General features: G+C 40.1%; 1 protein-coding gene across 7 annotated transcripts in view; it reads left to right on the top strand.

Annotated features, from left to right (window-relative positions):
* The window catches only part of LOC146489865 (hemicentin-1-like), a 73102-nt gene that overhangs the window by 18257 nt on the left and 33994 nt on the right, over window positions 1–20851 (top strand). For 2 of the 7 annotated variants that reach the window (XM_085111457.1, XM_085111259.1), the window contains exons 15-35: window positions 105–312; window positions 1274–1576; window positions 2161–2505; window positions 2999–3331; window positions 3922–4227; window positions 4824–5135; window positions 5670–5999; window positions 6147–6476; window positions 8231–8560; window positions 9337–9666; window positions 10060–10389; window positions 11408–11737; window positions 11825–12154; window positions 12456–12785; window positions 14106–14435; window positions 14830–15159; window positions 15611–15940; window positions 16942–17262; window positions 17689–18000; window positions 19168–19470; window positions 20203–20529. In XM_085111457.1, the coding sequence (XP_084967583.1) occupies window positions 105–312; window positions 1274–1576; window positions 2161–2505; window positions 2999–3331; window positions 3922–4227; window positions 4824–5135; window positions 5670–5999; window positions 6147–6476; window positions 8231–8560; window positions 9337–9666; window positions 10060–10389; window positions 11408–11737; window positions 11825–12154; window positions 12456–12785; window positions 14106–14435; window positions 14830–15159; window positions 15611–15940; window positions 16942–17262; window positions 17689–18000; window positions 19168–19470; window positions 20203–20529 (6700 nt within the window). The remainder of the gene's footprint in view (window positions 1–104; window positions 313–1273; window positions 1577–2160; window positions 2506–2998; window positions 3332–3921; window positions 4228–4823; window positions 5136–5669; window positions 6000–6146; window positions 6477–8230; window positions 8561–9336; window positions 9667–10059; window positions 10390–11407; window positions 11738–11824; window positions 12155–12455; window positions 12786–14105; window positions 14436–14829; window positions 15160–15610; window positions 15941–16941; window positions 17263–17688; window positions 18001–19167; window positions 19471–20202; window positions 20530–20851) is intronic. The other 5 variants (XM_085111383.1, XM_085111313.1, XM_085111597.1 and 2 more) reach the window with 5 other exon arrangements.

Raw genomic sequence — 20851 nt, 5'->3', positions numbered from 1 at the left:
TTGCTCTGTCCACAATGTTAATTTTGTGCAATTTGCCCAGTACTCCTTCGGATCTGGTTTTAGTATCAGTTATCTTGATAATTTACAATGACTCGTCGTTACAGCTTACAATAGAGTGCCCAGTGTTCGCCATCCCCGCAGCTACAGTGAAGTGGACTTTAAACGGAAGACTCTTACAGAGTCTACAACAGCAGAGCGGTACCGATTTGGTGCTTAGTGAGGACAGTGCGAAATCTGACTCGGGACGTTATTCTTGTGCTGCTACGAACCCTTTAGGACGAGATGCCTCTTGGTCTGACGTTACGTTTATTGGTGAGTTAACTTATATCTGGTCCCGGTTGTTTGAAAGCGGATTAATGCTAATCGGCGATTACATTTTTCCGAGGTCAGTTTCATCTTCAGCTCATTAAAAATGTTTTCAAAAACAAATTGTAAGCTTACAGTAAAGGAAAGTCCAAGTCAAAACTAGGAAAGAAAAATCTTTTTTAGAGAACCTTTACTAATTTCTAATTAAACTTAAGAAAGCTCTCATCATCCCAGCTTTAGCTCAATTGGGTTTTAAATAACTGGATCCTGGGCCGCAAACTAGACAAGTAAGAATTTTCTTTCCTTCAGGTTACTTTTGTTGATGTTGTTGTTTTGGTTGCAACCATCGATGTGCGAGGAAGCCAAAACTGAGTGAGCAATCAGATTCTATGTGCCAAAATGCGTTGCCTTGGTTGACTGATCTCGTCGAGTTTCTTCTGAACTGCGAACGCTTAGTGAAATCAGTTCTTATGTTAAACGTTTGCACTTCTTAGTATAAACTAACCTCAGGATGTTATTGATACGTCATGTCTTTTCGATTGTATTGTCTATTAGAGGGGCACCATCGCAGGAATTACACTGTATTTTGGTCAAAATTGTCCAAGCACTTGAAACAGCACCTTTCCTTAAATATGAACACTTATCAGAACACTGAGGGAAAATATCAAGTGATTTCTCTAAGGAAGAACAGACCATAATGAGCTTTTGGCAATTTTCCGAAATACATGAGAGGAAATTGCAACAAAAAGTCAACATTTACCGGTTACAATCCAGTTCCATCATGGCCATCCAAATCAAACGATAATTAAATACTAGTTTTTGTGCACTAGTAACGTAACCGTTTATAAAACGGAACTATTATTTTAACACTTCGATCGATGAAATATGTTTTTTGCATATTTTAAATGACACTGCCCCTTCAAGTCTAAAACTTCTCTCATGGTTACTTCGTATTAATTGTTGACAGAGCCCACCTTGCCAACAATCACAATGGGTGAATCCTCAGTGAGGTTGATAACCAGAGTGGAATACACAACGACCATCGGCACCAACATAACTACATTGGTTGGCAGCAACATCACACTTGTGTGCGCTTCTGAAGGTCTTCCCAGCCCCAGCGTGTCTTGGAGGAAAGATGACGTGGCCTTGCAGTTCACTAACACGCTGTTCACTTTGTACGCTATGGACACAAACGCAACAGGAGTTTATTCTTGTGTGGCTGAGAATCTGGCTGGCTCCATTGTCGCTAATTCCACGGTTACAATTTTTGGTCAGTGAATATAATTAGATTTGCAACATTGCAAACCTCATCGTGTTTACCTCAGAAGCCTGTACACTAACTAAGCTGAACTAACAACTTTAAATACACCAGCGACTATTTTGACTGATTGGAAACGACGTATTCACTCCTTACAAAACGCGGCCGCAAATGAAGTTGTATTCTCAGCCAGTCCCTCGGCATGATCACCTTGAACTCTAAAATAGGAATGTATTAACGAAATAAACCGTTTTATTTCAGTAGAATATTAATCAAACTTAGTCAATGAAAGAATGAATAAGCGAATCAGCGTCGCAGTTATTGACGTGAAAAAAAAAAAAAGATTCAGGCTTGAACAAAATGACCAGCTACTGTGCATCGGTTTCACAGAAGTCATGGGTTCGAATCCCTTTCAAGCCTGAATTTATTCACGCTTTCCTTTCCCGTCTACTTAAGTTGCGTACATACCTGCGATGGTCATTCACTTATTCGTTCTCGATATTCTATACACGATAGTTGATTAGCTCTGCGTCCTTATCAACCATAACTCGCAAGAGATCTATAGCCCATAATGAAATTGGTTCTTTCTCCTTTAGATAGTGCAATCGAAACAGCCACTCTGCCACGTATCATTACTTCCCGAACAAACCTGGTAGCCACAGATGACCGAAGAACAGTTGAACAGACCATCGGGGGAAACGTCAGCATTATAGAGGGAAGGGATCTTGTGTTAACGTGTCCAGTAGAAGGGGTACCGCTTCCAACCACCACCTGGCTCTTCAATGGGCTCCCTGTGAAGATCAGTGATACTCTTGAGATTGACGAGGTCACAGGGCACTTGAAGATTATCGAGATGACTCCGGAGGATGATGGTGTTTACACTTGTGTTGCTACGAACATCGCTGGAGAAACCAGCGAGGATTCGTATACAACTGTTCTAGGTAAGTAACAAGTGATTTGGGTGAACACTGACCACTGTGGAGGCTGAGATGTCTTACTTATATTTGAAATCAATGATCACTGGATGACGAAAAATGTTTTACTTTCGCCTTAGCTATTTTCTTATATTTCAAAATGAACAGCTCACAGGGTTTATGAGATTGAATCCGATTCAAACGTGTTGTTTTTAGGGCTTTCTTTTCGCAACTGCTTTAATTACGTTCATAACTACGATTCTTTTATTTCATCCGCAGTTCACATATATGATTTTTCGTGTATTTCACATTTCCAAATTTTATTGAATGACTGATTCACAGTTTCACTCATAAGGGTTTTTTTTTTTCAATTCTGAGATTGATCGCTTGACAGTTTCAACTTTAGAAAGGGACACTTTTTTTTCGGTTTATCGGTTCATCTATTGTTCGTCCAATCAACTTTTCTTGGACTAGCTACGCCGAGACGGATGTGATATCTCCTTTGTGTTTATTCCAACAGAGCCCATATTTCCAGTCATTGATTCATCAAACGTCTCCATCCAAGTGTTTGACCCAACTCTCAAACCTCTCCAAGTCAAAATTGGCAGCCAGGTAACCACACTTACCGGCACGCTCGTGACTATCGCGTGCGTCGCTACTGGTTTTCCCGAACCCAAGATCAGCTGGGTCAAAGGATTCACCGCTATAACGGGATCCAACGCGGAGAGTCTGATCGTGAGCAAGACAAGAATAAGATTGGTGCGGGCTGCAAGGTCTGACTCGGGCTTGTATATGTGTACGGCGTCCAGTCCGGGCGGACAGGCAGCAGCTGTGTCAAACATCACCTTTGTTGGTAAGAAGTTGAACAATAAGGCTCCGTTCACCGTTCGCACCGTCTGAGTGACGGTATGGTTTGTAGATCTAACAAGGGAGTAGGTACCCTCACCTACAAGGATGACTTGTACAGGGAAACTAATTTACACGAGATAAAGTCCAATACTCAGTCATCCTGTGGAGGTTTAGCCCCAGGACATTCGTATCTGATTAGATGGTATAGATTCCCATTTTGTCAAGAAGCATTGAGTAGTGATAGCACAAAATTAATCGAAATCCTCCAATCCGTAATAGAATTTTAAAAGAGATTAGTTCAAAGGACAAAGTTAGTTAGCCATGATGTGATTATAAATGCTGATGTTCCAAGGAATTTCAGTAAAATATTGATAATGTATTGATGTTAATAATGTTTGTGTGTCTACTTAATTTCTTTGAGTGAAGAAAAGGTTAACTGGGGATTGAATCGTGGAATTAATGACTTCGCGGCTTTTAAAATCAAAACAACCTATCTTTCCTGGGTATCGTTGTTGTTGAGCGCTTTGAATCAATTTTCTAATGAGCATTTCATGTCCAAATTAATGATGTTTTGTTTTTCTATTTATCTTTCAGAACCTGTCAAGCCAAGAATTTTGTTCTCGACAAAGGAACAAGAAATACTGCAGCGCGTGTCAGTGAACCTAACAATAGGAGAGAAGCTGACAATTATTGACAAAAGTAACGTGTCTCTTGAGTGCATGGCCAGAGGAATGCCTCCACCATTACTGTCCTGGAGTAAGGATGGCGTTAAACTGGACATTTCACAAGTCAATCTACTACACCTGCAGAGCGTTTCCCTGGAGGATGCGGGGCGATACACTTGTACAGCGGATAACTTTTTAGGTTCTGATAGTCAGTCAGCGGTTCTCTCTGTAAGAGGCAAGTATACTCTAAACATTATCCAAAAAAACTCAAAAGGCTCCTTGATATGCTGTTATTGACATAATCAGGTTCAATTAAACCAAGACTGCCAATGTTATAAAAGCTCTTTTCTTTAAGCACGATACATACAGGCATTCTGTTTTAGGTTTCATTACAACGTTTTCAACATACTGTCTCGTAATAGATCCGTTATAAGCTATGGTTCTTTGGCAAAGTTCCACTTAATTTAAAGCTACAAGTAGACATGCTAGAGGAGTAATTTTATCAAGGCAGTGTAGAACAAAAACTACTCACAATTAAAATCAAACAAAATAATTATGTGACCAGTCATGGTGAGCGGAATTAACACATTTCATAAAGTTGAAAAAGTCTTAAGGTCCAAGAATTGAACCCTTACATGCGCTGCCCTTGGTTGATGAAAGGTGATTTAGTGGTTTGCGTGAAATTCTACAGACATTGTTTGGTTAATAGCTGCTTCACGTGGAATTTCATTTGGACACCCAATCGAATGAGTAGTCAATTCTGAGATATTCATCTTGTACAACATAGGCTAAGATAACATCCTGTTAGCTAATAGGTTTTGTTTCTTACAGTTGGTAAGAAGCCACTGATCAAGTCGAAAAGCCAAGAGGTTCTTGTGGATGATAAAGTTACCGCTATCAACCTCGACATTGGTAGCAATCTAACTTTGGTCGCAGGATCAAGTGTAACTGTTATTTGTGAAGTGGAAGGAGTTCCTTACCCTACGATCACCTGGCTACAAAATGGAAATCAAGTGTTACGTAATTTAGACAAGACCTCCTTAAATGTAGAAAATCCTGACAGGGTCAATTTGCAAACTGTCTCATGTACAGCTGACAACGTTTTGGGTCTCGATACAAAAACAAGTTATTTCGCCATACTTGGTAAGAAGTGTTTTCTTTTTTAGCGTTTCAAATGAGATATTAGATGAAAAGGGCAAAAATGCTTCTTGGAAAATCTCTAGCCTTGACATAAGTACGGCTTCAATTTAAAGCGTTCACTGTCCGTTTATCCTCTCACTACCAGGCTTGAACATTTTGTTCAGTTACGTTGACTTCGTGTATGAAATACTAAAAAGGTTTCCATTGAAATGACAACTGATTAGCAGTGCCTTCCTTTTTTGCAATTATTTCCCCAATATTTTCCCACCGTAAAAAAACCCGCTGAACTCTTTGTAATATTGCTACTACTCTTTATCAAGTGTCCTGCGATTTGCCAAATAACTTATAAAACAAGTTTATACTAAAAGACCAAAACAACAGCTACAACAACGACAACAACACCATCAATTGACTAGGTACATTAGCTTTAGTTACATAATATTACCGTTTTGATAATATCTTTGTTGGGAGCTTAAACTTACTCACAGTTACAGCAACGTTTCGTAACACATGAACACCCCGCCTTTAATTTGCTAGAACCCTCAAAGCCCGTTGTGGAGAAGTCTGATGATCTTAAGACAATAGAAGCTCAAGACCGAAGTCCCATAACCTCCACCATTGGTGATAACATGACAGCACTCACCAATACAAGCATTACCATTCAGTGTTCAACCAGCGGCGTACCAACACCAACTGTCACGTGGACAAAAGATGGCCAAGTAATCCCGAGTGAGGGCAGGTACAAAGTTCAGGATGATGGTTCATTGTTGATCAGTGAAGCTGACGAAAGGAACAGTGCTCGGTACACATGCACTGCAGACAATGTTGCTGGGAAAGACAGCGCGTCAAGTATGGTGGAAGTAGTTGGTAAGCAACCCCAAACACAAAAGCCTTTAATTATATTGTTATCTTTCGACTCTCTGTTTACGATGTCATAGTACTATGAGTGATCCTCCGTAAGCTCAAAGTAACAGACTATTAGGTGTGTCACAAATGCAAAATTTACTTCTACAGTACCCCAAAAGCCAGCAATCGAGGTTTCTGAATCTGGACAAGAGATTCCCGTAGGTGATGGTAGTCCGGTAACTATGAACATTGGCGATAACGTGACAGCAGCTTCAAGCACTACCATCACCATCAAGTGCCCTGTCAGTGGAGTACCAACACCATCGGTCACTTGGACGAAAGATGGCGTGAAAGTTACAAAAGGAGAAGCGATAAGGATCGCGGATGATAAATCTCTCGTTATTAAAGAAGCGAAAATTGAGGACAGTGCAAGGTATACTTGCAGGGTTGAAAGCACTTTTGGAGAGGACCAATCTTCTTCCATTGTCAGGATGATAGGTAGATGTTGTAATTTTTTGATGCATAAATCTAGATGAGCAAAATTAATCTTCATTTGTATTAAGGCATATTGGGACGGGAGGGCCAACATTCCGGCGAGTGAAAGCCTTGACGCAAAATAGTGATCAGATGAATTGGTGGGAGTAAAACATTCTTTCATAAATAGGCGGCACAGGCAAGGCATAAGACAAAGAGCTTCTTATCTGCTGTCTTCTTCCATTTCCCTCGCGGACAAAACCGAGACGATGTTGGACTTGAAAATGGTGGTCTTGGTCTTGATGGTAAAGTGGATAATGTTGCAGAACTTGTCATATGCTGTCCTTGCTTTGCCAAGCCTTGCTTTAATGTCATCGTCCGTACCGCCTGTCTTGCTGACGTCTGCACCCAGATACACAAAAATATCAACGACCTCAATAGTTTGATCATCTACCTGCTCTTTTTGGGTGTCGGGTGTATTCGGCCTGAGGAGAACTCCCTTCTCAGAACTAATCTTCAGCCAAGTGGCCTTACTGTTGGTGCTAAGTCTTTTAACTTTCTGCTTGATCTTGCCTCCTTTATTGAGTCATCTAACTTCTTCCACAGCTGTGAAATTGTGAAATCTTGCACTGATTGTTAAAAATGGAGTTAATAGCCACATGATCAATGTGATTCCGTTATTGGTCATTTGGTGTAGTGCATGTGTATCTGTGTATGATGTTTTGCGGGAACATAGCTGACACAAACACAAGGTTGCTTAGTTCGTAGAAGGCTACTAACCTCTCTACAATGTCATTTCTCTTCCCTAGTAAGCCATACTTTCCCAGAGCGCCCTTATCTCCAACTTATTGCTGTCCCACTTTTGCATTCAACCCACCCAGAACCAAAAGCCTGTCAAGTTACGGTACTTCATCCACAATCGTTTGCGACTATTCGTAGAACTGATCCTTCCCTTCGTCTCGATAATTGATTAAATAGCCGAAGTACAAAAAGTCTTAATTTTTTTTTAAAGTAAGAACAAAAACGGCGCCCAGTCTGGAGCAAATAATGAAGCCCTTTAAACATAGGTGTTTTAATAATCCCGGAAGTGTTCATTTATGTGTTCGTACGTTGGCACGAATACGAATACTTTATTTACCGTGGTAGTTTATTTACAGCTAGTTTTCAGCTGCCCCACAAAATAAAAATCATACAATATAAAATATAAAATAAATAGCTACGATATAAAATATTATAACTGCGATATAAATAACGATTTATTTTCATTCATTTATTTTGCCATTAACCAGAAATACAACAACATAAATACATTAAAGATCATATACAATATTCCTACTACTGCAATATTCCTACTAAATTATTTACAAGATCAAATGTGGTAAAGGTAAGGAAGCCTATATAGAAGCCGGGGGCTTGTAAACTATAGGCTTCCTGGAACTATAGGATAAACCATACAAGTTAAGGTTACTGAATGAAAATTCCAATTAACATTTTTTTTAAAGAAAAAAAAAGAAAGAAAAAGAAAAGGTGTGTAGCTCAACAAAGAGTCAATTTAACTAAGAAAGAAGTCTTTTGCCAAACAAACTGATACTTTCACTGTTTTGAATTTCACGACTTAGCGAGTTGAAAAACGTAGGACCTTGAAACCGAATTGAGAATGTTCGAAGATTAGTTCGACAATAAGGTATATTGAAAAGGCTGGAATTTCTTGTATTTATGTTAGTTACAAAAAGAGCATTAGGCCATTTCGTTATTTTTGTTTATTTATAAATTGATAGCGCCTTCCAAGCCTGTCATCTACATTCCTGACGAGCCAAAGGCGATTGAAGCTCAAGATCGAAGTCCCATCACTTTGACCATTGGTGTTAACGTGACAGCACTTACCAATACAAGCATTACCATTCAGTGTCCAACCAGCGGCATACCAACACCGTCTGTAACGTGGACAAAAGATGGCCAGGAAATCCCCAGTGAGGGCAGGTACACAGTTCAGGACGATGGCTCATTGTTGATCAGTGAAGCTGATGAAAAAGACAATGCTCGATACACGTGCACTGCAGACAGTGTTGCTGGGAAAGACAGCGCATCAAGCACGGTGCAGATTGTTGGTAAGCAAGAGACCACATACATTGCTTGACTTCATAACGTTTATAATAAAACTTCAGAGGATGCTATTGGTTGATTTCTTGGACAAGATCCTAACTGGAAGTGATTTGCATTTGGGCGATTGAAGTAAGCCATAGTACATTCATTGTCGGGTGTAGCCCTGAAGCCTTGCGTTAAACAGTGTAACTGATTTCTAACAAATGTAAACGATATATATTATTTTGATTAGAAAGCCGCTCATCGGGTCCTTAAAATCTTCCTCCATTAAATGGTACCCTACCTTCTCCAGGCGGTCATCCTCCCAATGCTGTTGACTGGGTTGCTGGGTTAGTTGACTGCTGCCTGATACACAGTGTTGACTATAAAATGCTGAAACACCTGTAGTCATAACGGTAGTAAGCTAACCTCAGTGGGCTGGATGGACCAGCTCAGCTACTACAGTTGGCTTAGCGTCACCGGCTAAAGTGATCAACGCGTGATGCTGTTTTGCAGTGTTTTCAAAACATAGCTAGAGGTCATTTTTGCCCCTGTTATCGTCGTTGCTGTTGCTGTTATTGGCAGTTGCTGTTATTGGCAACCTTGAACATAACGGCTTTGGAAACAAAAAGTGGGTAAACGATGAGAAGGATGATAAATTATTGAATTATTATTAACAAATCCACAAGTCGTTAATTGTACAGTTACCAGGTATTTGTTTTCCATTTAGGGAGGTCCTGTTTTAATACCTACGGACGGGGCTATAGTGAAACTAACAATAATGCTGCATTTAAACCCACAGAGCCCGTCAAACCGATGATCGATGTCCCTGAACCTGGACGAGAAATTCCCGTTGGTGATGGCAGTCCAGTGACTATGAACGTTGGTGATAACGTGACAGCAGCTTCAAGCACAACCATCATAATCAGATGTCCAGTCGGTGGAGTACCAACACCATCTGTTATATGGACGAAAGATGAAGTAGAAATTGCTCCTGAAGGAGCATTTACCATCACGGATGATAAGTCTCTTGTTATTAAAGACGCGGGCGTAGAAGACAGCGCAAAGTACACTTGTAGCGTTCAAAGCAATTTTGGAAAGGATGACATTTCTTCAACTGTCAGAATAAAAGGTTACATTTTCTTTTTTTATAATTAGTTTTAATACACTTGGTGTAAACAAATAAATAAGAGATTCATTGTATTATTATTATTATTATTATTATTATTATTATTATTATTATTATTATTATTATTATTATTATTATTATTATTATATCATTTAAGGTTAGTTTTGCCCCATGTACGTATCTTTTAGATGAAACAAGTTAAGGTTTTGAGGCGATGAAAATTTCCTATTAGCAAAGACCGTAATAAACGTCCTACTCACGAGTTTTGAGATACGTTCACTATTGAGAGGTTTAGTCTAAAATAGTTCAAGTAGAAGTTACAGCAACGCAAACATGGACCTGGTGATTACAAAATAGATCAATGGACAGATTGTATTTCATATGTCTTTTTAATAGAAACTTCCAAACCAGCCGTCGACACTTCTGATGAACCAAAGACAATAGAAGCTCAAGATCGAAGTCCCATAACCTTGACCATTGGTAATAACGTGACAGCACTCACCAATACAAGCATTACCATTCAGTGCCCCACCAGCGGCGTACCAACACCATCTGTCACGTGGACAAAAGATGGCCAGGAAACCCCCAGTGGTGGCAGGTACACAGTTCAGGACGATGGCTCATTGTTAATCAGTGAAGCTGACGAAGCAGATACTTCTCGATACACGTGCACTGCAGTCAATGTTGCTGGGAAAGACAGCGTATCAAGCACTGTGCAGGTTGTTGGTAAGTAGATCTGACTTTGCCAATCATGGCTTTGACCAAGAGAGCATCTTACTTTATGCATTGGCATGTTCTTAAGAGGAGAGTTGAAGCACTATTTGCAAAAGATAGACTTAAGGCAGCTTTTAACACCGAGCCGTTTTAATTTGTTGCCAAATCTTGATGGTAGTGTTTTAAAATGTTGTTTTAAGTGGAACGTCTGGAAAAGGTCGAGATTACGGGCTTAAACGTTCCTCAAAACGTTGTTCCACTTCCTTGAGCCCAACTTGTTTTGTGCTTTCAACTTACGACTGGCCGAGGAAGCCCTTCAAGAATTATTAGCTGTCCTTTTCAGATGCCTTTAAGTGGAAGTACTATCTTTGAGAAAGAAAAGGGAAACGTTTCCTTTTTCTATCAGATATAAGCTAAGGGCATCATCGTACGTCTTCTTTTTTTATTCAATTAAAAATAAAAAACCGCGTAAATACTTCAAGACTTGTGGTTTCCGCTGTGGTTTCGGGGGGAGTGAAACCGTGTTGATCTAAAAGCAGGGTGGTGTCTAAGAAATGAAACTTGGACAGGAGGTAGTATTGAAAATAAGCAAGCGCCAGCTTACCACGCTTTCAGTAAGGTCAAGTAAAGTATGATAGGGATTTACTGTAGAGAAACTTCTGGGCTCTTTAACGGCATCTGTACATGCGTGATGTTTTCGAAAATTTACTACAGAAACACCAAGAGTACCGAGACAGAAGCGCAGCATGCCTAAGAAGGTAGATTGACATACACGTTGTCAATGTATTGCGTCAACTTGTTTTTATAGTTATTTTTGCCAGCCAGATGCTCGATGCTAACTTTCCGCGGATGAACACTATAACTTCATGTGATCAATAAAACTAATCAGACAAGAATCAAATTATTATGAACAATTATAACTTCTGGTTACCTTAGCCTCTTATATGTAAAAAAAAATAAAAAAATAACTTGCGTCAATTTCATTGAGCAATACCTTTATGGTTACAACAAATCATTTTTTTTTTGACAGAACCTTCAAAACCTGTCATTGAAATTTCTGACGAACCAAAGACGATAGAAGCGCAAGACCGAAGTCCCATACCATTGACCATTGGCGATAACGTGACAGCACTTACCAATACAAGCATAACCATTCAGTGTCCAACCCGCGGCGTACCAATGCCAGCAGTCACGTGGACAAAAGATGGCCAGGATATACCCAGTGAGGGCAGGTACACAGTTCAGGATGATGGCTCATTGCTGATCAGGGAAGCTGACGAGGAATACAATGCTCGATACACTTGCACTGCAGACAATGTTGCTGGAAAAGACAGCGCATCAAGCACGGTGCAGATTGTTGGTAGGTTCACCACCAAAAGTATGGATCTTGAAATAACAGTTCTGTTATTTTGGGGATTTCATCTGACTATATGTGTTTTGCTTACAGAACCAGTTAAACCAAGGATAGAGGTCCCTGAAACTGGACTAGAGATTCCCGTTGGTGATGGCAGTCCAGTGACTATGAATATTGGTGACAACGTAACAGCGGCTTCTAATACTACCATCACCATCAGGTGTCCAGTTAGTGGAGTACCAACACCATCTGTTACCTGGAAGAAAGATGAGGTTGAAATTGTTCCTGGAGAGGAATTCCGCGTTACGGATGACAATTCTCTTGTTGTTAAGGGAGCAGACTTGAAAGACAATGGAAAGTACTCTTGCACTATCGGAAGCGAGTTTGGAAAGGACGACATCTCTTCCGTTGTTAATATAATTGGTTAGTAATGATTCTTAAGCCGTGTAAGTAAAACGTTGATTGGTAAAACGTAAGCATTTACATTGCATAAATGCATTTGCTTTTATTATGTGGATTCTCTCCGAAGAATTTAGTGATGTTTTGTGACAAAGCGAAGAGCGATATCTGTGGTAAAAACCACATTGGAAGTTTATGGAAATTATGACTAGAAATGATTGATATCATAATGAAACTTAATTATGGAGTAGACGATGTCATGTGAAGACGAAGTTCCTTTCCGTTATTTACTCTGATTCTTTTGTTTTTGTTTTTTGTTTTGTAGCACCTTCCATACCTGTCATCCACACTCCTGACAAACCGAAGACAATAGAAGCTCCAGATCGAAGTCCCATAACCTTGACCATTGGTGATAACGTGACAGCACTTACCAATACAAGTATTACCATTCAGTGTCCAACCAGCGGTGTACCAACACCAACTGTCACGTGGACGAAAGATGGCCAGGAAATCCCCAGCGAGGGCAGGTACACAGTTCAGGATGATGGCTCATTGCTGATCAGTGAAGCTGACGAAAAACACAATGCTCGATACACGTGCACTGCCGATAGTGTTGCGGGGAAAAACAAGGCGTCAAGTACTGTGCAGGTCGTTGGTAAGTTAAACAGTATGGTTTATGGAGAAATCATGCGCGCGGTTATGAACAGACAACTCCTACCGATTTCAATTAAACGAAAAGTGCTAAAAAATTTAGACAATGCTGCTAGAGCAACCACGTGTGCAAGCTCCAAATGGAAGTAGATCGAAAACCACAGGCAGTTGGCTATCTTTTGGTAATCTACAGAAATCCACTTCTTTCGATCCGCGAATTGGACATAAAAGCACAACAAGAACGTAAACCAAACAGAATGTGTTGTCAGTCGCCCAAAAATGATGACATTAGATAAAGAGAAAATCACAAATCCATTCCTTGCCACTGTTAAAGGGCAGGGGAGGATGAAAATCTACGTTCCAGTATGTTCATTTAATGGGGTATGAAAGCACAGTCGATAGACCGGAATAACAAAAAAAAGGAGAAATACATTGAGCTCCCTCAAAAAACTCACAGTTTCATTTTAAGGGGAGTGGAGCTATGACATAACGTAGCCGTGACTATAGCAAATTTCAACCTTCTATTAAGATTGCATCGCTCTATAAGAAGTTACGAAGTTAGAGAAAGAGTCAAAAAACAAATATCCGTGACAAAGAACGCACCATCTAACAACAATAAGAAATGCCCGAGCCCGTATTACAAACCCTGCAAAATAAAGCTCATAACACGGCCTGAACAATTATCCAGATCCTGTCATTTCAGAGATGTAGACGAGCGAGGCCGTTAAAGCTATCATGCATACACGTAAACTAAGCCAAATCAACTTAGCTAGAACGCTCTAAACGGAATAAAAACCGTAGTCGCTAAAAGGCGCTACATGTGGTGACATACAAAAGAAAGAGACTAAACCGGCAAAAGCCACCGGACACATTGCATAGAAAATTACCTTTGAGATCAAATTGCGAAACATGCGACGGTTAACTGAACACATAAGTCCGATTTTGCAATGATTGGGTGTGGTTACGTGGTGATGACGTCATCACACTAGATCTAAAATGAGTGATATTTTATAGCAAGTGTTATTTCCATGCGGTGTGACATCCTCCTTGGCTTCAATCTGACAAAGTTATTTGGCATTTGCGATTTGCAAAAGATTCCGGGAAGTGAGTCACCATCCAATCCCCCAAATTATTGATACTAAACTCGCTTCGAATATACAAGAAGCTAAAGTGGCTGAATAACCCATGAAGACAAAAGGCGGTAGACACAAAGGAGGAGTAAGTAAGGCCATCCAAACCACTCTTAACCGTCTGTAGCCCCAAACCTCAGCGTTGGCTTTGTAACTAGAGGAGCGTTCTTCATTCAAGTTACTTACCTTTACAGAGCCTGTTACACCAGTGATAGAGGTTCCTGAATCTGGACAAGACATTCCTGTTGGTGATGGCAGTCCAGTGACCATGAACATCGGTGATAACGTAACAGCAGCTTCAAACACTACCATCACCATCAGGTGTCCAGTTAGTGGAGTACCAACACCGTCTGTTACCTGGAGCAAAGATGGAAGGAAGATTGTTGAAGGAGTGAAACGTTCCATTAGAAATGGATATATGTTGGTAATTAAAGAAGCAGAACCTGAGGATAGTGCCGAGTACTCGTGCACGGTAGAAAGCGAGTTTGGAAAAGAGAGTTTGTCTTCCATAGTCAGGATAAAAGGTCAGTTTATTGCATTAGGAAGACGCTAGTAAAGTGAATCCATAGCAGCATGAAGGCGAACATCGTCACTTTTAATGTGAGTCATTAAAAGGATTCACGTCTTGTTGGAAGATAATTGAAGGTACATTTTACTTTACCAGTGCAATGTCCCTTCAATTGTGTCCCTTCATAATTCAGTGCCGTAACAATTTCGAGATAAAAGTTTTTTGTGTGATAATCTAAATTCATAAAGCCCCTGGGAAAATAATAAGCAAATCCAAGGAAAACGGCTTTCAGTTCTTGTTTGCAGTTAAAAAGACATATTCGATACTCAGGGTATCTGTTGTTTACAACAGCTTTATGTCCCGATAAAAAATGTCTTTGTAATTTTCATGTGTGTTGATATATCTTTTAGGCCCCTCTAAGCCATTGGTGAAGATTTCTGACAAGCCAATAACCGTAGTAGCTCAAGACCGAAGTGCCATGACCTTGAACATTGGTGATAACGTGACAGCACTTACCAATACAAGCATTGCCATTCAGTGTCCAACCAGCGGTGTACCAACACCAACTGTCACGTGGACAAAAGATGGCCAGGATATACCCAGTGAAGGCAGGTACAAAGTTCAGGATGATGGTTCATTGCTGATCAGTGAAGCTGACGAAGACGACAGTGCCCGATACACGTGCACTGCAGACAATGTTGCTGGGAAAGACAGCGCATCAAGCACGGTGCAGATTGTCGGTAAGTGTTTTGATTCCTTACACAGTAGTTAGATTTCTTTGGCAATTATGTGGTTTGACCTTTTAACAAGAAGCTTCTCTCTCGTCCTGGGCTGAGTTGCTCAAAGCATGGTTTTTAGCGCTAACCATTGGTTAAGAGGTATTAAAACCTATAGGTTGTCATGGTATTTAACCCAGGTTAGCGCTAAATATGATTCGAGCAACTGGGCCCTGGCGCATAAATGGGTACCGGTGACATACTGCTGGAGTCATTCCGCTATGGACTGGTATCCCATCCAGAGGAGAGTAGAAATAATGGCTTCATGCTACAGAAACCGTGTTTAGCTTAAGTCTTATGTACCACCTGTGGATCGTTATGTTGCCAACATAAATAACACACCAATGCTGAACTATTTTTTCCAGTTATCGTCAGTAGCGTCAATTAATACTGAGATTACTACTCTATCATTCAGAACCCGTTAAACCAGTGATCGAGGTTCCTGAGTCTAGACGAGAGGTTCCCGTTGGTGATGGCAGTCCAGTGACTATGAACATTGGTGATAACGTGACAGCAGCTTCAAACACTACCATCACCATCAGGTGTCCAGTTAGTGGAGTACCAGCACCATCTGTTAACTGGTTGAAAGATGGCGTACAAATTACAGAAGAAAGGAAATTGCTCCTGACGGAGAATTACTCCTTGGTTATTGAGCGATCAGAAGCCGACGACAGCGGAAAATATACTTGCAGGATTCAAAGTCACTTTGGAAAAGAGGAGCTATTGTCTGTAGTTACCATTATAGGTAATTGTCCTTGTTTGTCACTAGAAACGAAGATATTGGGATGAAGATGAACGTCTGTCTCCCGGAGATCCCTCGAAGTTTTTTTTTTCTTCTCCCATTTATTTTTAATTATCTGAAAGCACACTTGGGTTCAGTGTCAACCGAAGAATAAAGGGGTTTCCAAGAAAGGTCCAACCAAACGACTTTAGCATAGTTCAACATGTAAAAGTTTGTTTCTTTGATTGCGATGAAATAAAAATTTGATTTCCTTCAAATTTTTTAGTCAACATTACGCATTTTGTTTTTTCCCGAGTGTAACGGACGCGTGTAGTAAACGTCGCAAAATGCGTTCAGTATCATCACCATTTAACATGGTGGCCAAGCGAGTCATGGTGTAGTATTTCTATTGGTCACCACGTGAAACATAGCAGTCAAACAAAGTTACATTCAACGATGTCAAATTATGTTGAGTGGTGTGGGATTCGTTTGGTCAGAAGTCATTCATTAATTGGTGTTGACTGTTGTTTGTAGTCGTTTTGAACTATATCACTCGTTTTGTGTTAAACGATGAAGGGCATATGTAGCGGTGAAACTCTAATTGAAGTTTGCCTGTAGTCTTATTAAAAGGAACAAGAAAAGTCATAGAAATAGGCCATTATCCGGCGTAGATTCTCAACCTTCATTTTGTGTTATTTTTATTTGTACTTCTAGGTTTCTGCACCATGCAGAGCATAAAAATCCGTGCTCTTTCTTTTTATTACATGTAAACAAGTGATTTGGAAGGCATGTCATTTCACGAATCCGATGAATCATGTTATTATATTCATGCAAGACCTAATCGCTAATGTGATTTTTGATTATTTTTGAAACTTCCAGCCTTTATTTCAAAATCTCTGCTAGTGAGAATCAAATTCGGTCACCTGTAAGTAATTTATACCTCCCACTACACCAGTACAGTACACTTAAAGATATGCCTAGGTCCTTGGTTCTTCGCGGACTAATCTGTTACCAAATTATTTCAGAGCCAGTTCCTCCTGAAATAGCGTCTTCAGATGGGAACTTAACATCACTTGACCAAGACCCTGTAAACATCACCATTGGCCAAAACCTGCTTACATTGATCAACACCAAGCTGTCAATCAACTGCGCAACAAAAGGAATTCCTATTCCAAAAGTCACGTGGACCAAAGGGAACGAGACTCTTCCCTCGGACGGTCGAATGACTGTCAGAAATGGAACTCTTATTATAGTAGAATTGGAGCCTTCGGATAGCGGCAATTACACCTGCTCGTCAGAGAATCCCGCCGGGGTAGCGGCAGTATCTTCACACGTGTCTGTTGCAGGTAAACAAACCATTTAGTGGATCAGCCTTTCCTAGTTAAACCGTCCATTAAGGGACACGTTAGAATCGCGTCAGTGTTCTCACAGGCATACCCTTGCTACCTTGTATGATGTTGAGTAACAAGCAGATTATTGTGTTGACGAATGGCTCGTACCGACACTTGGTTCCTCCTCCTCAGTGACAAATATAACTGTTCTAAGCTTTTATAAAGTCTTCCTGTAAGTCCGTTGTTCAAGGTACATGTCCATCGCAAGGGATGGGTATGGTTTCAGTTAATTCGTTACATAAACCTCTTTCCAAATACACCTATCAGTGCCCTTTGAATCAAAGCAGTTTAGTAGTTCAGTTCTGTGCTGAGTGTGTTTAAACTCACTGAAATATCATCTATGCCTACCTGCTGTTTTTTCTAAATGTTGTTTTCCTTCAGTCCCAACGCCACCTGAAATAATTCGCACAGGGATTAAAGATGTACAAGTCCTCGAGCCCAAGTCATTAAAAGTTGTCATTGGAAGCACAGTTCTCACAATCAGCGGTAACAACGTGTCACTCTCATGTCGAGTCAAAGGTTTTCCAACCCCTTCAGTTCAATGGGCCAAGGATGGCGTAACACTGGAAACAAAAGGATCTACTTTGAGTCTCCAAGCAATAGACGTCCAAGACTCTGGTGTGTATATGTGTACGGCTACAAGTTCTCTGATTGGAATGTCTGATTCGACTTCGACAAACTTGACTGTCATAGGTAAGTGTTTGACTATTACTTCTCAAACAAATTAATAATTCATCAAGAGAAAACAAAGAAAATCACTACTGTGACCGTGGTTTTGATATGTGTTCCTAATTACCATAACATTTTGCCAACTTTAGCCTTGAATTTCTCCAAGAATTATTGATCATTTGAGATGCCATATCAAGCACGTGTTTCATCAGATATCCAAACACCTCGAAGTCGTTGAAATAAACTCGGCTGCGCCTCGTTTTTTCAACCTACTTGTCAGTGTTTGGATATCTGATGAAACACGCTTTCTCGTGTTTGATATATTAGATAAAGATTCTTCCTCACTAACAGTAAATCATATTGGCTAGCACTCTGTTGTACAAAGCAAGTCCGATTGAGCTAATCCATCATAACTGTTTCCTTTACACCTGTGTTCCACTCTTCATAGAGTTTTATAACCACTCAACAAGGATCTGCATTATGTTTTTTGGTATGGGCCCAGTTGTTCAAATCCCGATTAAGCTAATCCTGAGTTAACGTGAACTTTGATTCGAGTATATTTACGGATCCGTAAGGATTCGTCCAAAAGATTTTTGTTTCTTAATTTTACCTAAGGCTTTTCTGTACCATTAGCTTAAAATGAGTCATATTTTATAAGCGAGATAAAAACCTCGGTTAACTTCTAATCGTGGATAAGCGTTAATCGGCTTTCGAACAACCCGGCCATGGTCTGTAGGTCAGGCCATGAATAATTTCAAACCGAAACTTAAATATGTCTTTACTTAAATTGGCCTTATTTTGTATATCTATAATCTGCTAGCTTCACCCCTACATACGTCTTCTCAAAAACGATAAAATCGTGAAGGCGTTTAGAAGTGTATTCAGAGTTTTGATGTGGGTGAAAGGAGATAAGAATTCACTTGTAATCTATGTTAATAACCCTGAAATCGAGGATGACACTGATCGTGGATTAAAACAGACTGACATCTATCTTCATCAACTGGGCCCAGGCCAAGTACGAGTGACCTGTAATCGATATCAAATGACATATCCTGTATGAAAATAAAGGGTGTCTTTCTGTCTCCTTGCATTCATTTAGGCTTACCAATAACAGTCTTGTTAAGGACTAAATGTGCTATAATGTGGTTGATCATAATAGCAAGTGATCTACTGACAACGGTTTCATTTTAGCCATACAGTCACCCACAATAACTACAGACGAACAAACCTTGGAGGTGTTAAAGATTGACGATTTGACAGTGGCCTTGGGAGGTGTTATAACTACTTTGGATGGTAATAGAGTGAGTCTACTGTGCGACGTCAGTGGTGTTCCAGATCCTCAGATCACATGGGAAAAAGATGGAGCCGAAGTGCAGAGGGGAGGAACATCTTACACCATAGAGACTTCTGTTGAAAGTGATAGCGGAAATTACAGTTGTATAGCTAGCAACATTGCTGGAAAAGCAAAAGCGACCTCGCGAATTAATGTACTCGGTAAGTATACCTAGTTATTAAGGATTTTACCCTAACCCGGTGGATAATTTGATATATATTTAATTGAACCAGGTTTGCTGTCTTTTGTTGCAGGTAATAAGTGGCAATTCTGAGCAAAAGTACCTTAGACAGAACTTAAAATTTCAAATACTGATGCGAACTTTCTATTTCTTCGCATATGCTGTTTTGTACAAGTTTCACGCCGTCCCCCACTCCATAAAAATGTTGACTTGTACGTTGCCTTTTGAACATGCGGACTCGGCATAGTAAGGAGAATGGATGGGGGAACAAGGCGTATCTACAGAGATAAAGAAAATCACGTCAGTTCCTAGCATCTTGTCAAAGACGAAGGAATTGTTTCTCTTAGTAAACTTTTGGCCTCAGTGAGTGGTTCATCTGTGCACTAGTCAGCGATAAAAAGGGTAGAATTTTGCTTGCCAGCAAAATATTACATTTGACATCCAAGGGGAAAGAACGTCATACTCTTAAAAGATTATTTTTTTCTCTCCAAAGCAAACAATAATGTCTTAATCATACGATCTGCTTTGCAAAGCTGAGAAAGGAAACTGGTCATATGTTAAAAATGCTTAATGGCTACGTTTGGTCGAGGATGTGACGGAGAACATATTACGCTTATTTATCATGACCAGGCTGAAAATACTTCTTCGTTCGGCCGTTCCACCGAGTCAGTAAGTACTATTGTTAACTTTCATTGTTTTCATTATCTTAAAGTTGGTTCAGCACCTAAAATTGACTCATCCCAAGAAAACTTGATACACATGAGGATTGACCTCTTTACAATAACAGTCGGGAGTAATCTTACCACTCTGGCCAGCTCAGGACTGGAAATCAGTTGCCCAGTCACTGGATTTCCCAAGCCTGTCATCCAGTGGTACCGGGAGGGTGTTCCTGTGCAGTCTGGCATGATGCTCAATGTGGACGAGGACGCAGGGACACTATTCACACTGAGTATATCTCACCGAAAAGGGGGCATGTTCACTTGCGAAGCAAGCAACACTTTGGGATCTGACATAGCTTCTTCTGTCATCACAGTACTAGGTACGAACATATTTTGTATACGATAACTGTTCCACATTTTTTATAGTTTATTATTATTATAGTTTGTTCAACAATCTGTATCTGCAAGTAAGTTGACTAAAGGTATTTAAAAGCCACACATATTTCTTGTTTTAACCTTTGATTCCCCAGAACGCCCAGCATTTTGAAAATCCGCAATATTCATTTTTCAAAACTAATACTCAGTGTTAGTTTAGAAAATATCAACAAACAAATGAAAATGAAAGCAGTGTTTAGAAAATGTCGTTTGAATAGCCGTACTTTAGGGTTTCAACGACTGACTCAAAATTTAAAACCACAATGC

The sequence above is a fragment of the Pavona decussata genome, unplaced genomic scaffold, assembly GCF_977016875.1.
Source record: "Pavona decussata unplaced genomic scaffold, jaPavDecu1.1 SCAFFOLD_2, whole genome shotgun sequence".
NCBI classification, from domain to species: Eukaryota; Metazoa; Cnidaria; class Anthozoa; order Scleractinia; family Agariciidae; genus Pavona; species Pavona decussata.
Note: the sequence above shows the minus strand (reverse complement) of the source record. Positions and strands in the feature narration are given on the sequence as shown.